The sequence below is a fragment of the Thalassophryne amazonica genome, chromosome 1 (genome assembly GCF_902500255.1).
Source record: "Thalassophryne amazonica chromosome 1, fThaAma1.1, whole genome shotgun sequence".
Taxonomy (NCBI): domain Eukaryota; kingdom Metazoa; phylum Chordata; class Actinopteri; order Batrachoidiformes; family Batrachoididae; genus Thalassophryne; species Thalassophryne amazonica.
The window spans coordinates 140,307,612-140,329,364 of NC_047103.1; the positions used below are offsets into that span (position 1 = coordinate 140,307,612).

The following is a 21,753-nucleotide window of genomic DNA, read 5'->3' on the forward strand; positions in this document are numbered from 1 at the left end:
TACTGTTATGGTTTATTCCGTGTATATTTCCATATTCCATGCAAAAATTGATAGATTTCAAAAATTTTTGAAATAACATGGCCCACCACCAGGAAATCTAAAATATTGTTGCAACATATTGTAACTCATTGATGATGCAATTTGTGAAACAGGATTTTTGGAATGTTTCTGCCATGGCACACTTCATCTTAAAGCTACAGTGTGTAAGGTTTAGTGTCATCTAGTTACGAGGTTGCAGATTAGCATTATGCCATCATTGGTCTTGATGTTATTTCCCTTGACATTTCACTTCTTTGGCAACAGGAATCCATGCTCCCTTTCCTTCTGTTGTAATAAACAATATGCATGATACTCCATTTATAAAATGTTCTGAAACGTATGAGCCTGCAGTAGCAACCAGTAGATGGTGTGTATGGAGAAAACAGTGATTCCTGTTTCACTGAACCCTGTGAAATTGAAAAAAATTATTTTTGGGTTACTGTCGTGGCAATCTCTTGGTTGCAAGGAAGATTGTCTCATTTTTAAACTTCCACTCCCATGTAGATCATTGCTCGCCAGCTGGCTCGGTTAATTGCTGTAGGTCTTCCATTCGATGGAAATACCTTTTCAGGTTGTGCTTCAGGAGGTCCTTGTAGCGATTCTTCTGCCTTCCTCTGGACCATTTTCCTTCATTTAGCTGGAAGTTGAACATCTGTTTGGGAAGTTGACTGTCATCTATCCTAAAGATATGACCTGTTCACCGAAGCTGGTTCTCGATGATGACACACTCGATGCTCTGGACCTTGGCGGTAGACTTCCCACCGAATATTGGGCTACTGTATGAACATGGTGGTGTAACACGGCAGCCTCAATAAAAGGGACCTTTTCATTCTAAGCTTATGAAAACACACAAGTTCACCACTGCAGGTAATTATACACATATGAGGTGGTTGTAAATGTTGTATTCCATTTCAAGTCATATAGTAAACACCTCTAAATCCTACACACTGTAGCTTTGATCACTGGCGAGTATTAAGGAACTGAGTACTAAGGAATAAAATGCAAATTGTCACCAACTGTGTTTTTCTTTTTCATAAAATGCAAGAAATCCACATATTCCAAGCCACTCAAATGATGTGTTTTGGTGCAGAAGCCAAATTTTTTGAGTCTTATTAGCAAAAAGCACAGCGTGAGAAATACCTTTTAATGCATTTGTCAGAAGGTTGATCATAAAACGGTGCACACTTGCAAATTCAATGAACCATATTAGACATTTAAAATTAATTTCATTAAACAAGAAGCAAGTTTTGTTGGTGCATCAGGCATAACTCTTGCTGCTCTCCAAGGTTGAGTCATTTCTGTGCATTTGTTTAAATGAATCACTCCATGTCCCCACCAGGCTACAATCTGTCACGCTGATCACATGCACCACAGGGCTCTGCCTATGCCCACTGCATGTGTCACAAATTGCTTCACACATTCCTTTTGAGAGCCTTAACCTTTTTATAATGTTTCTGGTAAGTTTAAACACCAACACCATTTGAATTTATTGGGTTTGAGAATTGTGGGGTTTGTGAAAATGCCAGAGAAAGTAATTTGGAGTTACACTGTGAAACAAATTACAGTGTTTGTCAAGATAAACCAAAACGCTTTAAAAGCTAAATTTTAATGTATGTCTAAAGGTGCAGTCACTTTCAGTTTTTTAAACCATTTTCCAAAAAAAACAAAAAACAAAAACAAACAAATCAGCACCATTACATTATGTTCCTTCATATTCAGCTAAAGGATTCACAATCTTATATTGCCAATATGATCACAATTTGTCTGCTCTGGAAACAGTTTATTATTTCAGCCCATATGGGTTAAAATACACCTGACACATTGGGGACCTAAAGTGCATCTGGAAAGTTTTTACAGAGCTTCACCTTTTCCACATTTTGTCATATTACAGCCATATTCCGAACTAGATTAAATTAAATTTTTAACCTCAAAATTATACACATAATACCCCATAATGCCAGTGAAAAAGTTTTTTTGTTTTTTTTTGTATTTTTCACAGATTTCTTAAAAAAAACAAAAACAAGCAAACAACCCCCCCCCCCCCCCCAAAAAAAAAAACAACTAAGAAATCACATGTACAGAAGTATTCACAGCCTTTGCCATGAAGCTCAAAATTGAGCTCAAGTGCATCCTGTTTCCACTGATCATCCTTGAGATGTTTCCACAGCTTACTTGGCGTCCACCTGGGGTAAATTCAGTTGACTGGACATGATTTGGATATAAAGCCCCACAGTTGATAGTGCATGTCAGAGCACAAACCAAGCATGAAGTGAAAGGAATTGTCTGTAGACCTCTAAAACAGGATTGTCTCAAAGCACAAATCTGGGGAAGGGTACAGAAACATTTCTGCTACTTTGAAGGTTCCAAAGAGCACAATGGCCTTCATTATCCGTAAATGGAAGATCTTTGGATCCACCAGGACTCTTCCTAGAGCTGGCCACCCGTCTAAATTGAGCAATCACAGGAGAACGGCCTTAGACAGAGAGGTGACCAAAAACCCTATGGGCACTCTGTGAGAGCTCCAGCATTCCTCTGTAGAGAGAGGAGAACCTTCCAGAAGGACAACTATCTTTGCAGCAATCCACCATTCAGGCCTGTATGGTAGAGTGGCCAGACGGAAGCCACTCCTCAGTAAAAGGCACATGGCAGCCCACCTGGAGTTTGTCAACAGGCACCTGAAAGACTCAGACCATGAGAAACAAAATTCTCTGCGTCATGTTTGGAGGAAACCAGGCACCATCCCTACAGTGAAGCATGGTGGTGGCAGCATCATGCTGTGGGGATGTTTTTCAGCAGCAGGAACTGGGAGATTAGTCAAGATTGAGGGAACAATGAATGCAGAAATGTACAGAGACATCCTGGATGAAATCCTGCTCCAGAGTGATCTTGACCTCAGACGTCGACCTTGAATGGGCGACAGTTCATATTTCAGCAAGACAGTGACCCTAAGCACACAGCAAAGATGTCAGAGGAGTGGCTTCAGGACAACTCTGAATGTCCTTGAGTGATTCAACCAGAGCCCAGACCTGAATCCAATTGAACATCGCTGCAGAGATCTGAAAATGGCTGTTGACCGACGCTCCCCATCCAACCTGATGGAGCTTGAGAGTTGCTGCACAGAGGAATGGGTAAACAAAGTCTTGAGCAAAGAGTATGAATACTTATGTATATGTGATTTATTAGTTTTTCATTTTTAATAAATTTGCAAAAATTAAAAACAAATCATTTTGTTTTTATGGGGTGTTGTGAGTAGAATTTTGAGGGAAAACATGAATTTACTCCATTTTCGAATAAGGCTGTAATATAACAAAAGTGAAGCGCTGTGAATACTTTCCGGATGCACTGTATCAGTGAGTATGTAAATGCAATGATGTGAGTCTTTGTCGTTGCAACATTCACACCAGAATTTCATGGCTATCACTAAATCATTCTGCAGCAGCAAGAAAACATTTTACAAGGTGCTAAAAGGATCACACTGAAATATGACCCATTATGTTTTGCCCTGCAGTCTGGAATAATTGGACTCGAGCAGCTTTTATAGCCTGTAAAGACTGTAAAGGTTCCAGGTACAAAAGGACTCAAATGAAAAAATGAGTTATGCACCATTTGTCTACAAAACACCCACAAGTGAATATGACCCTGAAGAAATGTTAGTTTCAGCAAACTGTCAAGCAGATTTTAAATGATTTACAATCTGATGTGGAAATGCTTAATGTCAAGGAAAGCAACAAAACTGGAAACACTAATCAAAAGATCAGGCCCATGTTGAAGAGCATGCACTAGTCATGCATAACTGCATCTGCCACACTATGCAATTGCTCTTCATCCAGGATGGCAAGCACCCAAGCAGTCCATTCAAACTTGGCTCAGGCAGTTGATAAGTCAGCATCCTTTTGGCCTTTTCCAGTTGCTGGGGTCTTCAACATTGAAGCGTTTAAGTGATGGATAACGCAGAGAGAAGCATGTAACATTGTCCAAATTTCATAGCTGATGTTCCCTCGCAGTGCAAATATTACAGTACTTTAGTAAGATTACAGTAAGTAATCAGTGCCTCCCATGTTCGGGAAAAGTCATTTCAATTGTACCCAACAATTATCGAAGAGACCTCGTACCAAAGGCATTCAGACATCAACTTATGTGACTGTTTAGCATTCAGGTCTTCCAAACATATACGAAGAGTTGCATACATTTTTTTTTTTTTTTTTACCAGTAAGGCTTGTAGAGAGGCTTGCACTGTCCCTGGGTACAATATGCAAGAGATCGGGTACACCGAGGTAGGTTGCCGCCACAAAGCAAACTCATCAAACTCTCACATTCATTAGTGCAGACCAAGGGAGGGCATTATGAAGTGTACTTTTGGTATTTTAAAGGAAATTCAATGACAGCACGATGGTCACGTGGTGAGTTTTGTGAAAATGATCCAGCACACAGGAATCTCAGTGCTGAGGGGCCGTGCAATCGGACAGGGTCAAAGAAACACCCACATATCTGATGGATGTGAGAAACAACTAGCTACTTTTAGGATATGGAAATGAACAGATTGCTTTGGTAGTTGTCAATAGTAAGGTGATTCCATAGCATGGTGGATACGGCAACATCAAGCATCAGCATATGCTTTGATACTTGACCATGACTAACCTAACTTGCATATCCTCGGTTGGTTCCTTTGGAGGACATAAGACCATTAAATAGTGACTAACTCAACAACTACTTTTCTGTAACCAGTTAAATCTATTGTGACTGTGCATAGCCAACATGTGTTCAGAACTGCCTGGGCTTTCAAATATTTCCCACTTTTGGGCTATATAGTGGCTTACTGGTTATCATTGGTGCCTCACAAAATGAAGGTCTTGGGATGAATCCCCATTTGATTGTTTCTATGTCGACATACAGTAGTGTTCTGAATAATATTAGTGCTATGTGACTAAAAAGATGAATCCAGGTTTTGAGTATATTTCTTATTGTTACATGGGAAACAAGGTACCAGTAGATTCAGTAGATTCTCAGAAATCCAACAAGACCAAGCATTCATGATATGCACTCTTAAGGCTATGAAATTGGGGTATTACTAAAAAAAAAAAGTAGAAAAGGGGGTGTTCACAATAATAGTAGCATCTGCTGTTGACGCTACAAACTTAAAACTTTTATGTTCAAACTGCTTTTTTAGCAATCCTGTGAATCACTAAACTAGTATATAGTTGTATAACCACAGTTTTTCATGATTTCTTCACATCTGCAAGGCATTAATTTTGTTGGTTTGGAACCAAGATTTTGCTTGATTACTAGTGTGCTTGGGGTCATTGTCTTGTTGAAACACCCATTTCAAGGGCATGTCCTCTTTAGCATAAGGCAACATGACCTCTTCAAGTATTTTGACATATCCAAACTGATCCATGACACCTGGTATGTGATATATAGGCCCAACACCATAGTAGGAGAAACATGCCCATATCATGATGCTTGCACCACCATGCTTCACTGTCTTCACTGTGAACTGTGGCTTGAATTCAGAGTTTGGGGGTCGTCTCACAAACTGTCTGCGGCCCTTGGACCCAAAAAGAACAATTTTACTCTCATCAGTCCACAAAATATTCCTCCATTTCTCTTTAGGCCAGTTGATGTGTTCTTTGGCAAATTGTAACTTCATCTGCATGTCTTTTATTTAACAGAGGGACTTTGCGGGGGATTCTTGCAAATAAATTAGCTTCACACAGGCATCTTCTGTCACAGCATTTACAGGTAACTCCAGACTGTCTTTGATCATCCTGGAGTTGATCAATGGATGAGCCTTTGCCATTCTGGTTATTATTCTATCCATTTTGATGGTTGTTTTCTGTTTTCTTCCACGCGTCTCTGTTGTTTTTGTCCATTTTAAAGCATTGGAGATCATTGTAGATGAACAGCCTATAATTTTTTGCACCTGCATATAAGTTTTCCCCTCTCCAATCAACTTTTTAATCAAACTACGCTGGTCTTCTGAACAGTGTCTTGAACGTCCGATTTTCCTGAGGCTTTCAAACAGAAAAGCATGTTCAACAGGTGCTGGCTTCATCCTTAAATAGGGGACACCTGATTCACACCTGTTTGTTCCACAAAATTGATGAACTCACTGACTGAATGCCACACGACTATTATTGTGAACACCCCCTTTCTACTTGTTTTACTAATAGCCCAATTTCATAGCCTTAAGAGTGTGCATATCATGAATGCTAGTTGGATTTGTGAGAATCTACTGAATCTACTGGTACCTTGTTTCCCACGTAATAATAAGAAATATACTCAAAACCTGGATTAATCTTCTTAGTCACATAGCACTACTTTTATTCTGAACACTACTGTACCTGCCAACATTTCAACTTACCAATGCGAGACACCCACGCGTGGCCGTGAGCGCGAAGGGTAACTATGGACCCACACAACTGGGGGACAAATGGGTACCGTGCACATACCCATGTGGGACACAGGACATGGGGGTAAATTCCATGACTGTCCCACCCATTGTGGGAAGGTTGGGAGCATTGTGTGGAGTTTGGATGTTCTTGGGGTGTTGTCTGCATGGGTTCCCCTGGGAATTCCAGTTTCTTCCCACTATCAAAAACATCCTTATTTAGGATCTGCTCTTCTCTCTGCCCCTGACCAAGGCAGCATCTCTACATCTGGACTTGGTCCCTGCGTACCAGACTGTGTCTGCCCACTGCTCCTAGGGGTTGGATCATGTCCAACTGTAATTAGAATGGGTTAAATGCAGAGGACAAATTTTGTTATATGTGTTAATCTATGTACAATGACAATAAAGACCTTTCTTGTTCTTTTTCCTGCTCTACCATCACATAATGAGCCAGAGCCAGGTGGGGTCCATTCAACTAGCACTTGAATGGCTGGAAACACCCAACTTGGCTCATCATTCTTGAAGAATAGAAAATGTGCAGGACTTGGGCTGCTGAAGATCAGAATTAAGACAGCTTTGTATGGTTGTGCCACTTAGGATCTATGCACCAATTGCTGCCACAGATGCTAAAATAATATATAAGCAACACTGAAAATGCATCAGCTGATACTACCCTGAAAATATGTGTCCTATGCTCCAGTACATTAGATTCACCTGCATGGTTCATGGACGCTATACTGATGATGGATTAGTTGCAGCTGTGCTCATCAAATGGTGAGTCAGACTGACACTTTCAACATAGTACTAAATTGGAAAAGTAAACCATAGTTTTCACATTATGCCAAGGACATAATACAATCATTGGGTTTATTTATTTGTCTGTCCTTGTTTTAGCAGGATTACATCAAAACTACTGCACGAATTTTGATTGAATTTTCACCACAGATAGATATTAGGCCATGGAAGACTCCATTAAATTTTGGAGGTGATCTGGACCCTAATTCTGGATCAAGATTTCAATTTATAGGCTTTGAAGGATTACGTCAAAACTACTTCACGGATTCTCACCAATATATCAGGCTATGGAAAACTCATGGTTTACCAATTTGTGAATTAAATATCAGGTTGCAATATCTCAATCAGTCAGACCATTCTGGATCATTATTCAGTTATTGCACTGTGTTGTCGAATCTGGATCCAGGTGAAGTCCGGGTCACAATGTGAATCACGTCTTTTATTTTGAGTCCTCGTCAACCACTGACAGATGTCAGTAATCTCGGCTTGCTCTTGTTTCACAGTGCTTGCATTCTAAAAGTAAAATAACACTGTCCACACAACCAAGCAGAAAGGATTTTGTACAAATTTAGCAGGAAGACAAAAAGACAGCGAAGGCAATGAGCAAGGTATACTGTATGTGGTGATAGAGCATTAATGCATTACTAAATTACTACATTACTAAATCAGAGAAATAAACCATTAACTGTTTAACAGAGGTTATTGCAAATTGCAGATCACTCAGTAACATATCCACACAACTGCCTCAGAAAAGATTTTTTTTTTCTCCATCTCCACCAAGCAAAATTATTACATCTTTCAACATACGTATGTACTGCATGATGCAAGTTACAGGTTGCTTGAAATTAACTCTGTTTAAGTGGTGGCCACCAAAGCCATCACTGCTTGATTTTCTTATACCCTACAATGCTCCGTATTTCAGTATAAATAAGGTTTTCAGTTGGCAAGGCTAAATGTTTAGGCAGGCAGAGGACTTCAGTCCCAAATATCAGCTATAACATGAACAGTTCGGTTTGTGTCAATAGCATATCACTGATTGTCATGTCTGCCTGTTCTTTATTATCTTGTCACTCAGCTCTCAAGTCAGCAGGATGTGAAATGGCTGAATATCTCCCTCAACTGTTTGCATTCAAACAGGAGTGTCATTTGATGGATGAAAATGATGTTCTGCCCCTTGGTTGACATGATGTGAAGTCACTAATCATATCCGTCTGTAAACCCGCACCTGGCATTCATCACCTCCTATGTTTATCTAATCATCTCCGTGAACTGGTTCTCAGGTAAACGCATCCCGCCAAGAGGACAAGCTTATGGAGGAGTGTGACCTTCTAATTGACATTATTCAGCAGAGGAGGCAGATCATTGGCAACAAAATCAAGGAGGGGAAGGTAAGGTAAAGGCTTTAGGTAAATGGATAATAAAGTAAAATTTGTACATGGTGAAAGCCACCATGGACCAATTTCTAATAGTTTTCCACTGAACACCACATGGATGTTCTTTACACAAAACTGGGCACACTTTTTAATCACCAACTTTCTCCCATCAAAGAAGAATTTATGCAGATATGATCAGTGTAAATATTGTTTTGTTTGTATTTTAAACTACCTTTTTTTTCAATTCAGCCTTTATGGGTGTTTTTTGAGCAATTTCTACCCAAATCGATATGCGTACGTTCAAATAATGACATATTACATGAACATATTCACTTCAAACTTTATTGCGGATTCTAATTCAGATTTTAAAAAGAAAGTCCATACATATTATAATAGCAAAAACAGTAAAAACAATACAATTCATGATAGAATAGATAAAATTCCCCTCACACTCGGCTTTGCCTCGTTGAATGGAACCTTCCATCTTTCACCTCATGAAATATTCGTACCAATGAATTCATAAACATTCATTATTTGTATATTATTAGTAACTTGATATATCTGCAAGTTTGCTTTTTGCAGTTTGTCCACAAATGAGCCATACAAAGTGGAGTACAAGTATGCTCTGAACAGAAACATCTTCACTCAGTCTTAATCTGAACAAATCTTGTGGCATCTCCTATAAATATCATCTGCCATTTCTTGACTTACATGGGGCAAAGATATTCAACCTTATCAGAGACAGGATATTTGTTCTACACTTACTCCACACATTAAAGTAAAAAAAAAAAAAGAGTCATGACAGGCATAAGTTAGTTTTAGAATTATTTCCGCACAAGCTTTTATTTTTCAGGCGCATTGTCATCAGATCGGCATATTATCTGAAATTGTTTTTGTAGTTTCTTTTATAATGGCATACTTGACTATACAAATTTCACTGTATTTCAATTAATATTAGTGCGTGTTTTGATTGTTACAGCCATGCTGCTCATAAATTGTCCTTTATCCTTCAGTCCAACTGCTGACCTCAATCGCTTACAATCTCTTAAGAAGGAAATCCTACATTTGCATGTAATGGAATTGTTGATATTCCTACCCAGCACAAAAAAAAAAAAACATGCACAGAATATTGGGACTTTGAGGATATTTAACATTCTTTTGATTTGTAAACTGATTGCAAGTGAAACGTGGAATAGAACCAAATCTTACATTTTCAGGCAAACAATGATGCCCTTGTTTGGTTTACAACAGTTTTTATTAAATCAGACAAAACCCAATAGCTGTGGAAGCCCCCTTAGTGGAGGTTCTTTGTGCAGTTGGAGCTTAGTTTATAATTATTTAATCTATTTCTAACAGTTACTTTCAGATAAATGTGACAGTACCTCAAATTTACTTTTTTAAATCATGCATTACTTATTTTCCATTATAACCAGGCACAAAGGATAAGGAAGCTCGCACAGCAGATCTCTAACTGTAAGCAGTGCATCGAGAGGTCTTCGGCTCTGATCACACAGGCCGATCAGACGCTGAAAGAGACTGATCACGCTCGCTTTCTGCAGACGGCCAAGAGCATCAATGAGAGGTCAGACAGCCCACACACTGAACAGATGTTGAAATCTCTCAGCTCAAAATGACAGCAAACTTAATTGAAAGAGATGGTGTGAAGGTGAGGCACTGACATTTGACATATTTGATAGTGTTTGCAGAAACAAGGTCTTTTGAAGCTTTGACCCAAAGGAAAAAACTGCTACACCATACTTCATGCATGAAACAGTACATGCACCATTGTCTAAATGCAACTGCATCAAGCAATCATGGATGGTTTTGAAACCCTCCAAACAGTAAATGCTTGAAAAATAATGGCCTAGTGTGTCATAATGCTTTAAACACAATGATGGCACCAGTGAGTGTTGCCTTCACCCAAGGAATGAATTCATAGCATGGCCTCTAAAGGATAATCCTTTTTGAAAAATTACCCTAATTTTATTCAATGTCAGGAGGAACAAACCTAATATACAGTGTGTGTGTGTGTGTGTGTGTGTGTGTGTGTGTGTGTGTGTATATATATACAGTTGAAGACAAGGGTGCCCAAATTTTTGCACCAGCCTAATTTTGTATAAATAATTATTGCACACTTTCTGTAAATCCTATTAACGTCATTTCACTAGTCAAATATCACTGTGTTTGTCTGTTATATGATATATTTAACTAAAATTTCTGATCCAAACAACCAATGATTTATAAAGTAAACTCATGGAAATCAGCAGGGGTGCCCAAACATTTACATACAACTATATATATATATATATATATATATATATATATATATATATATATATATATATATATATATATATATATATATATATATATATATATATATATATATATATATATATATATATATATATTCAGTGTATATCCCTGTATTACTGGAGTACTATTTATTTCAAGATTATTTTGGCCTTTTTTCAGGGCTACATTTGTTAAAATTTGTCTATAACTATCTATGATTTTTGCGGTATGATTTATGATGATCCAGGATTTCCATGGCGTCTGCATCAACCCAAGTTCTGATCCCAGAGATACACCTCACGGATACTTTTGACACCTTCGCCCTTGACTTCACAAGAGAGAAAAAGTTGTTGGAGAATCTGGATTACCTCACTGGTAAACATTTACATTTCGAGCAGTGTCTGGTTGGTTGGTTGGTCATGGGGAATACTCAGAAACATTTGGTCCAACTTGAGTGGTTTTTGGATAAGTGGGACATGCGCTAATAAAGTTTTTTGTAGCAAGTTGAATATTTTTCCCCACTTTCATGAACACTGAACAATGAAACATTTTCAACAGTTTTATAGTTTCATCAGTTTGTTTTTTGAAAGGAATAATATATATACCTCATATTACTGAGGTTATGTTGGACTGAGGTTATTATGTTTTGAAGTTCTATCATGCCTTGGTGGAGGTACTATGTGCTCTGTGTTCCCCTTCTGGTTGATGATGTATTTTTACCTACTATTCATAAATTAATTTCATAAACTGCCACATTTATAAAGATACAGTCGGGGGCAAAATGTTTTCTTATGCAGACATTCCACAGAGCACCGTTCCTTCCCATTTAATCCTGAATAGCAAATCGGGGCACTTTTTGAAGCATCTTAGTTACTTCTTGATCCATCTTTGTCAATCTTGAACAAATCTGGTATACATAGTAGTTACGGTCATCATCACAACCAGATTTGAAATCGGGGTCAAATTTTCAAACTTGCCAAAAATTTCATCCTGTGGTAATTTACGGTTGTTCATAGTCATAAAAGCTTCAATCATGTTCAAATGTCTTTAAATGGGGTATTCCTCATTATTATCACTTTACAGGGGCATTTCTGGGCCAGTATCATAGATTTATGTCAACGCTATCTGGCTATACCCGCCCGCTGTGCGTAAACAACTGATGTCATAGCGCGCAGCCCAAGAACTGTCCGCAGAGGGGGAAAAAATAAAAATAAAAAGGCGAGAAGTGTGTGTTGGTCCCAATATGGATATTCTGGATGATTTTCTCATGGATAGTATGACAACAGCAGCCCATGAGCAGCCAGTTTGATGAGGATGCACTGGCGAATTTGGAGAGCGCACGCCAGCCGACACGACAAAAGTTAAAGTGAGCCAACTTTTTATGTACATGTTACGTGTTGTGTACCTCAGTAAAAAGTGATAATAATGCAAATAACATGCTGTTGTCGTGCGGTGTGCATTTTCTGAATCCCTCCGTTCATGACCAGTCGCTCGCAATGGCAGATATTCGCCCTCGTCTAACTCGAGCGAACATCTGTCATTTTGGGCGACTGGTCATGAACGTTGGACCTCTGAAAATGCATACCGCCCTCCAAAAGCATGTTATTGTATTATTAGTACAACTTGAAACAAGTTTGATCATGTTGCATCTCGGAAAAATTTGAAGCAAAAGCAGGGTTTGTTGCGATTCTTGTTGAGGGCATGCACAGCTCCTTATTTTTTTGGGCAAGATGACAGATCTGCCCTTTATAAGCCAGCTATTTGCCAGATCTGCACTTTAGAACCCATCTAATTGCCAGGTCTGCATGCATTAAGCCATCTTAATAGGAGGCAACCCAGAGTAAGCTGTTTCAGCCTTTTTTTGCATACTGTTTTTAACTGAACCCTGTGTAATAGGGGTGTTTGGTGCAGTAAATGCTACAAATTAATTTGCTGTAATCAATATCCCCAAGATCAATACAGGTAGCAGATCTTCAGTGGAAGAGAATCCCCCTCAGACAAGCATTTTGGCCTTCAACTTCCTTTCAGTCTCAGGGAGGTGGTCCATACAGTTTATTCAACCGTGTTCCATTGTGTTGCCTGGATGTCATACAGGGATTTAAGCCTGTGGCATAGAGAATGCACAATGGAAAGTCCACCGCATCACACTCTGTAGTGAGTCTCAGCCTATTTAATCTTGTTTTATAGCTCTGGCTTTCAGCTGCCTTGACAGACCCAGTCTCTTAAATAGGTCATATACTGCTGAAATGGCAAGGCCCCTTGCTCCAACCAGTACTAGGAATGATGTGGTATTTTTTTTCATATTCAAACTAAAACCTGATTCAAGCAAGGACATGAGTTTGAACCAGTGCCGCAACCAATAAAATGTAATTTTCAACATAATTTTCTTATATCCTGTTTTAAAGGATACATCCAAATATCACATAATAAATTATGTACACTGCACTGGGACAAATACAAGGCAACTTGCAAACCATATTTAAATGTCTGGCTCATATTTGTTTATGCAGAGCATGGGACTTTTGCTGAAGTCTATTTTCACTAAGTGAATCAGCCTGAATCACTCCACTCTGTGCAGCCACTCATGACAGAAGGTGAAGGAGAAATGAAGAGGATAATAAACATACTGTCAGTGGGGACAGATAGTGGTTCCATATATCATCTAAAGCACAATTATTTATTACCTTTTTTTTTTTCAAACAAATCATGACCAGGGAAAATGTTTTAAATGCAACAAAGCCAACCCCGCACATGTAATATAATTTTACAGCTATGTGTTTGGATTAAAAAGAATACCTTAGTAGTCAAATATATTATTGCTAAAAATGGGGTATCAGCTATTTGTTAAATGTCAGCAGTTTTATCTCTGACTACTGCATTCATCGCATTCTGCTTTGCTCTAAATGCTCAACCTACCACTCTACTGGAAAGAACATCCTCTGTGGTGTGTGTAATGAAGCTTTTAATGTTAAATTAAAGCAAATTTACATCCCAAAAGTTAATTGGGGCTGCTGTCAGGAACACTCCAAAATGTGCTTGACACCCTACTGAATTAATGTTTATAGTCTGATTCATTAATCCATTTGATTCTTCACAAGATATCCCAGAAGATACAACCCCAGTTCCAATTAAGTTGGGACATTGTGTAAAAATGTAAATAAAAATAGAATACAATGATTTGCAAATCCTCTTACAATGATTACAATGAACACAATTATTTGCAAAGCTGGGACAGTGGTATGTTTACCACTGTGTTACATCACCTTTCCTTCTAACAACACTCAATAAGTGTTTGGGAACTGAGGACACTCATGAGTGGGTATAAAAGGAGCATCCTCAAAAGTCTCAGCCATTCACAAGCAAAGATGGGGCGAGGATCACCACTTTGTGAACAACTGCATGAAAACATAGTCCAACAGTTTAAGAACAATGTTTCTCAATGTTCAGTTGCAAGGAATTTAGGCATTCGATCATCTACAGTCGATAATACAGTCGAAATTCAGAGAATCTGGAGAACTTTCTACACGTAAGCGGCAAGGCCGAAAACCAACAATGAGTGCCAGTGACCTTCCATCCCTCAGGTGGTACTGGTTTAAAAACCGACATTGTGTAAAGGATCTTACCCTGTGGGCTCAGGAACACTTCAGAAAATCATTGTCAATTAACACAGTTTGTCGCTACATCGACAAGTGTAAGGTAAAACTCTACCATGCAAAGCAAAAGCCATACATCAACAACATCCAAAAACGCTGCCGCCTTCTCTGGGCCCGAGCTCACTTGAAATGGACAGACGCAAAGGGGCAAAGTGTGCGACCATCCAGATTTGTTACCAGTGCAAAGTTCAAAAGCCAGCATCTGTGATGGTATGGGGGTGTGTTAGCGCCCATGGCATGCGCAAGTTACATATCTGTGATGGCACCATCAATGCTGAAAGGTACATCCAGGTTTTGGAGCAACACATGCTGCCATCAAAGCAACGTCTTTTTCAGGGATGTCCCTGCTTATTTCAGCAAGGTAATGCCAAGCCACATTCTGCACGTGTTACAACAGCGTGGCTTCGTAGTAAAAGAGTGCGGGTACTAGACTGGCCTGCCTGCCGTCCAAACCTGTTGCCCATTGAAAATGTGTGGTGCATTATGACGCACAAAATATGACAACGGGGATCCCAGACTGTTGAACAACTGAAGTTGTACATCAAGCAAGAATGGGAAAAAAATAACATCTACAAAGCTGCAATAATTAGTGTCCTCAGTTCCCAAATGTTCATTGAGTGTTGTTAGAAGGAAAGGTGATGTAACACAGTGGTAAACATACCACTGTCCCAGCTTTTTTGAAATGTGTTGCAGGCATCCATTTCAAAATGAGCAAATATTTGGACAAAAACAATAAAGTTTATCAGTGTGAACATTAAACATCTTGTCTTTGTGGTGTATTCAGTTGAATATAGGTTGAAGAGGATTTGCAAATCGTATTCTGTTTTTTATTGACATTTTACACAACATCCCAACTTCACTGGAATTGGGGTTGTATTAAATTAACTGGTTAAAATTAATTTGTGCATGTGACTATTATTAGGATATCTCAAAAACACCAACTGATTCCAATTCAGTTTCATACAGAGACAGGCATTATGACAAGGAAGAGGAAGAGTTGATATTTTTAACCAGATATGCATTTAGTATGTATTTTCTTGTTTTTCTTTTTTTTAATCTCCTATTTTTTCATGTAATTTGTAATTTGGTGAAACACAACCCTCTATCTCTACTATACGAGGTCTATTAGAAAAGTATCCGACCTTATTTAAAAAAAACAAAAAAACATATGGATTTGAATCACGTGTGCTTGCATGAGCCAACCTTGAACCTTCATGCGCATGCGTGATTTTTTTCACGCCTGTCGGTTGCGTCATTCGCCTGTGAGCAGGCTTTGAGTGAGGAGTGGTCCACCCCCTCGGCGGATTTTCATTGTCAGGGAAATGGCTGAGAGACTGCTGCTTTGCTTGATCAAATTGTTTTTAGAAACTGTGAGGCACATCCATGTGGACACCATTCGAGAAATTCAGGTGGTTTTTGGTGAAAATTTTATGGGCTTCAAAGACATTAAGGGATGTTACTGTCGCTTTAAGGATGCCCTCAGCAGCTGTGGGGCGCGCCGCGCTCCAGCTGCCATTGACACGCTGAATGACCATTTCATTTCTAAATGGATCGCTCTGTGGATCCGTGACCATCGTGTGCACTTTCTCTGGTTATCACAAGAGCTGGACATCACCCATTTTCCTGCAGATTACACTTTTAACAAGAGATTTTGTTGTGGAAACCCGAGCGGACGCTTCGCGTGTCATGATGGATTCGCTGCTGGACCGACACAAAACCACCTCCGTTTTGGTCTCACAGGACGGCTTTGAGATGGCGTTCAGACAGCTGTCTGTGTTTTTTCAGTCGAGTGATTATCCAAGAAATTGTGGACGAGCCTGGACATGCCAGAACATGTTCTGTGACGCTTCATCACGGCGTTGCTTTGCGCGTCATGGCACCACCGTGGACATGGGACATGCCTTTCAGTGCTTACCAGTCGAGTGAGTATCAGAGAAATTGTGGAGAGGTGGACATGTCCCAGCTTGTCCTTCTGGCACTCCGAAACGGAGGTGTTCTTTGTCTCGCTTGCCATCGTGACGCGTGAAGCGTTCACTCCTTTCCATGACAAAAACTCCTCGTAACAGTGGAATGTGCCGTTCATTTCCAAACTGGACGCTGTGTTTTATCCGGGACATCGTCTGGACTAGCACAGGAATTGTGAAAAGACGTGGACATCAGCACTTTTTCGGCAAATTGAGACAGACGTGCAGAGGAATTCCGCGCGTCATGGCGGTGCCGCATGGTGCAAAGCAACGCCGTGATGAAGCATCACAGAACATGTTCTGGCTTGTCCAGGCACATCCACAATTTCTTGGATAATCACTCGACTGAAAAACCACCGACAGCTGTCTGAACGGCATCTCAAAGCCGTCATGTGAAACCAAAATGGAGGTGGTTTTGTGTCGGTCCAGCAGCGAATCCATCATGACACGCGAAGCGTCCGCTCGGCTTTCCATGACAAAATCTCTTGTTAAAAGTGAAATCTGCAGGAAAATGGGTGATGTCCAGCTCTTGTGATAACCAGAGAAAGTGCACACGATGGTCATGGATCCACAGAGCTATCCGTTTAGAAATGAAATGGTCGTTCAGCCTGTCGATGGCAGCTGTAGCGCGGCACGCCCCACAGCTGCTGTGGGCCGTCCTTAAAGCGACAGTAACATCCCTTAATGTCTTTGAAGCCCATAAAAATTTCACCAAAAACCACCTGAATTTCTCGAATGGTGTCCACATGGATGTGCCTCACAGTTTCTAAAAAAAATTTGATCAAGCAAAGCAGCAGTCTCTCAGCCATTTCCCTGACAATGAAAATCCGCTGAGGGGGTGGACCACTCCTCACTCAAAGCCTGCTCACAGGCGAATGACGCAACCGACAGGCGTGAAAAAAATCACGCATGCGCATGAAGCTTCAAGGTTGGCTCACGCAAGCACACATGATTCAAATCCATATGTTTTGTTTTTTTTTAAATAAGGTTGTATACTTTTCTAATAGACCTTGTACATCAGCACAAAGTACATAAATAGGAATTTTGGGCATTGTAGAGAAGGTGCTCTCTCTTTTCTTGTGATTGCAGTGAAGTAGATGGATTGTGATGCTTGTTTGCAGATGACATATTCCTTTATATAAAAGAAAACCAAATATGAATTTTGTCATCTCTGCATATCCTCTACAGCACCAAGTGCACCCTGCATAAGGGAGGAGTTATGTACAGCATCATACGATACCATCACTGTCCACTGGACGTCTGATGATGAATTTACAGTTGTGTGCTATGAGCTCCGGTACGCCATCTTCACTGGACAATCAAATATTGTCAGTAAGTATTTATGGCAAAAATTACTGAACACAGTCACCTCTGTGCAATCTGCTGTTAATGCAAAAGCAACTGCCGTTTCACTTACTATAACACAGTAATTGTTTGCATGAATAATATACAGTGCATCTGGAAAGCATTCAGTATGCTTCACTATTTCCACATTTTTTTAAGTTATGGACTTATTCCAAAATGGACTAAATTATTTTTCCCCCTCAAAATTCTACTAACAACACCCCTTAATGACAACATGAAAAAGTTTGATTGGGAATGTAGCAAATTTATTATTATTATTATTATTATTATTATTATTATTATATAATATATATATTATAACTTAAGAAATCACATGTGCATAAGTATTCACACCCTTCGCTCAACACTGTGTTGATGCACCTTTGGCAGCAATTACAGCCTCATCTTTTTGAATATTATTCCACAAGTTTGGCACACTTACCTTAGTAGCACCTCTCAAGCTCCATCAGGTTGGATGGGGAGCGTCAGTGCACAGACATTTTCAGATCTTTCCAGAGATGTTCAATCTTATTCAGGTCTGGGCTCTGGCTGGGCCACTCAAGGACATTCACAGAGTTTTTTTGAAGCCACTCTTGATATTGTGGCTGTGTGCTTAGGGCCATTGTCCTGCTGAAAGATGAACCGTTGGCCCAGCCTGAAGTTAAGATCACTCTGGAGTAGGTTTTCAACCAGGATGTCTCTGTACATTGCTGCATTCATCTTTCCCTCAATCCTGACTAATCTCCCAGTTCCTGCTGCTGAAAAATATTCCCACAGCATGATGCTGCCACCACATGCTTCACTGTAGGGGTGGTACCTAGTTTCCTCCAAACATGACCCCTGGCATTCACGCAAAGAGTTCAATGTTTGTCTCATGAGACGAGAGAATTTTGTTTCTCTTGGTCTGAGAGTCCTTTTCGCAAACTCCAGGTGGCCTGCCATGTGCCTTTTACTGAAAATCGGCCTGGTGGATCCAAACTTCTTCCATTTATGGATAACGAAGGCCACTGTGCTCATTGGGACCTTCAAAGTAGCAGAAATGTTTCTGTACCTTTCCCCAGATTTGCGCCTCGAGACAATCCTGTTTTGGAGGTCGACAGACAATTCCTTTGACTTCATGCTAGGTTTGTGCTCTGACCTGCACTGTCAACTGTGGGATGTTATATGTAGACAGGTGTGTGCCTTTCCAAATAATGTCCAATCAACTGAATTTACCCCAGGTGGACTCCATGTAAGCTCGAGAAACATCTCAAGAATGATCAGTGGAAACAGGATGCACCTGAGCTCAACTTTGAGCTTCATTACAAAGGCTGTGAAAACAACTACATGTGATTATGGGGTATTGTGTGCAGAATTTTGAGGGAAAATGTGAATTTCATCCATTTTGCAATAAGGGTGTAAACATAAAAAAGTTTAAAAAAAGTGCTGTGCTGTGAATACTTTCTGGATTAACTTTATCATTGATTGTATTCATCATGGATTAACAAACTAGTCAGTCTCTGTATTGAATACATGTAACTGACAAATATAATAAAAGTAACAAAAGTCTATTCATCTCACCTTGAAGATGTTGAACTGAAATTATATTCCTTTCTAGAAATCTACACATGGTGTGTGATGTTTCAATAAAATCCATGAACCAGTTTTAGAGATGATGCACTTACAATATCAGCTGGGGTGTTTGAGCAGTGATGGTTTCAAGTTCTGCTACGGTAATCAGAAATAGTTCTCAATATTTTTGTTTGCATGTTGGCTTGACTTCACGCAAGGTAAAGGTAAGAGCAATTTGTGACTCCCACATTTCTCCATATAATGTGGAGTTGCGTCAGGAAGGGCATCCGGCATAAAACGTGTGTCAGAATAAACTTGCAGGTCCACCTTGGATCTGCTGTGGTGATCTTGAGTAAAAACAAGGGTGCAGCTGAAGGGACTTACTTTTACAAGAATATTACTAATGTTTTTAAGCAAAAATATCATCAAAAATTTCAACAAGCACATAGAACCTTCATGATTAAACATACATAACAGAGCCTGACTGTTTCATGAAACTGTTCCATGCACATGTTATTTTAAAGATTGGCCAGCAGATGTTGCAATATATCTAATTGTATCAAAAGCTTCAAAACACTAGACCATTGCTTCATATTGATTCAAAATGCTTTGGTTTCTCCATTACTAATTTTCATGAATAAATTACATCAGCAACCACTAATTATTACCACATATGCCCAAATAGACTTATAATCATGAATACTTTGATGTTGTGTTACGAACCAGGATGTTAATTAACGTGCAATGACTTTTAAACACACTGAGATCTTCTCACATAACCTCTAATCCAGTGTACTTCTCTGTGCGCCTTTAAAACAGACTGTTATACAGCGCATGCAAAACACTGTGGCATAAATAAAAAAATGCATAAATAGGCAAAAATGTGCAAACTAATTCTCACATCCCTATAGCTGTCAATCAAGATTGGATTTAGCCTTTCGACTGATCATCCAATCGTGCAAAATTCCAGCGTCTTTCTTGGCAATGAAAAAACCTTTCCAGGCAGTTCCACTGAAGTGAACGGACGCTCCGCTTCTCCAGGAAAATGCATTGACCACAGATGGTATGAGAAAAATATTTATGAGAAGTTAACAAAACAGAGTCAATCGATTTGTGACAAGTAGCTGATTCTGAATGGATTCGTGTTCAATATGAACATGTTCTAACCCATTTGTAGTCAATGAAATGATAAACTGTACATGTTTGACCATTTAATTTTTTGACATTTTAGGGGAGGTTGAGCTTCCCTTGCAGTCTTAGAGAAATTGCCTCTGATTCGTACTGATCAAGTTGATGACAACAATATTAAAGAAAACAGTCACATACGGTCAAATTTATTAGCATGCAAGACATGGGGGTAATTTCACAGATGTGAACCAGAAAAAAAGACAAAACAACCTCAGAAAAGACAACAACAACAGTCCTGGGTGAATGAAGAAAAGGCAGGAAATTAAAAACTGGAGGCTAATAAAGCATAATCAGCAGCCAAAACAGCTCATGTACATAATGACAAAGTTCAGGAAAATACAGACCTTTTCAATCCAGATGTGAACACTTATGAATCTATAGCCAGAGAAGCAAGACAAGCAACAATGAGGCAAATTCTGTGAAGAACGTGATCTGAGTAACAGATCAGTAGCAACAAACTTTTGGAAAACAGAAACTTTGACATGTATGAATAAAGAACAAAGTCCATCCCCACAACAACTATATTATGCAAATGGAAGAACACTAAGAACAGACAAAGAGAAAGGCAATGCCTTTATGTAACATGACAAAAGCCAACTGCAAGATAATCAGTGCACTAATATTGGAATAAAACTTTTGGAGCAAATCATTTTTTTGGGGGGGGGGTAACTGCTCAGTTTTTGGGGGGATTTTTAGTATAGGTCCCAGCATGGCCTTCAGGGGGCACTGTGGTTCCATCACTATTGATCATGGCCACATTTGTTTCATGTTTGATGGGTCCACTTCGCAGAACGGATTTCTCATTTATTGAGATGTTATCACAGAAATGCCATGTTCTGGGTTTGGAAGTTCTCCGAATAGGACAGGTTTCATTAAACTGTCAGTTACCATTTGAAACCAGTGTTGACTAGAAAAAGAGTGCTGTTTGGGGCCCTAAGTCATGTTTGATCCTTTATCCAAGATAGGGCCTGTTGGTTTAGTGTCCTGAGGGGCCATAAGTTCAACCAGGGAGTGGGAGGCATTTTTCAGACACTTTGCGTGAAAAGTATGTGTGTGTGTGTGTGTGTGTGTGGGGGGGGGGGGGGGGGGGGGTCATAACATTCTTCCCTGGAAGCCGGAAAGACTCTTTGGAAGACAGCAATTTTCCATCAGTGGATAAAGGG

General features: G+C 39.6%; 1 protein-coding gene across 3 annotated transcripts in view; it reads left to right on the forward strand.

Annotated features, from left to right (window-relative positions):
- LOC117514984 (E3 ubiquitin-protein ligase Midline-1-like) overlaps window positions 1–21,753 on the forward strand; it is a 159,788-nt gene that overhangs the window by 123,469 nt on the left and 14,566 nt on the right. For all 3 annotated transcript variants that reach the window (XM_034175554.1, XM_034175547.1, XM_034175560.1), the window contains exons 4-7: window positions 8,503–8,610; window positions 10,029–10,177; window positions 11,138–11,265; window positions 17,696–17,839. In XM_034175554.1, the coding sequence (XP_034031445.1) occupies window positions 8,503–8,610; window positions 10,029–10,177; window positions 11,138–11,265; window positions 17,696–17,839 (529 nt within the window). The remainder of the gene's footprint in view (window positions 1–8,502; window positions 8,611–10,028; window positions 10,178–11,137; window positions 11,266–17,695; window positions 17,840–21,753) is intronic.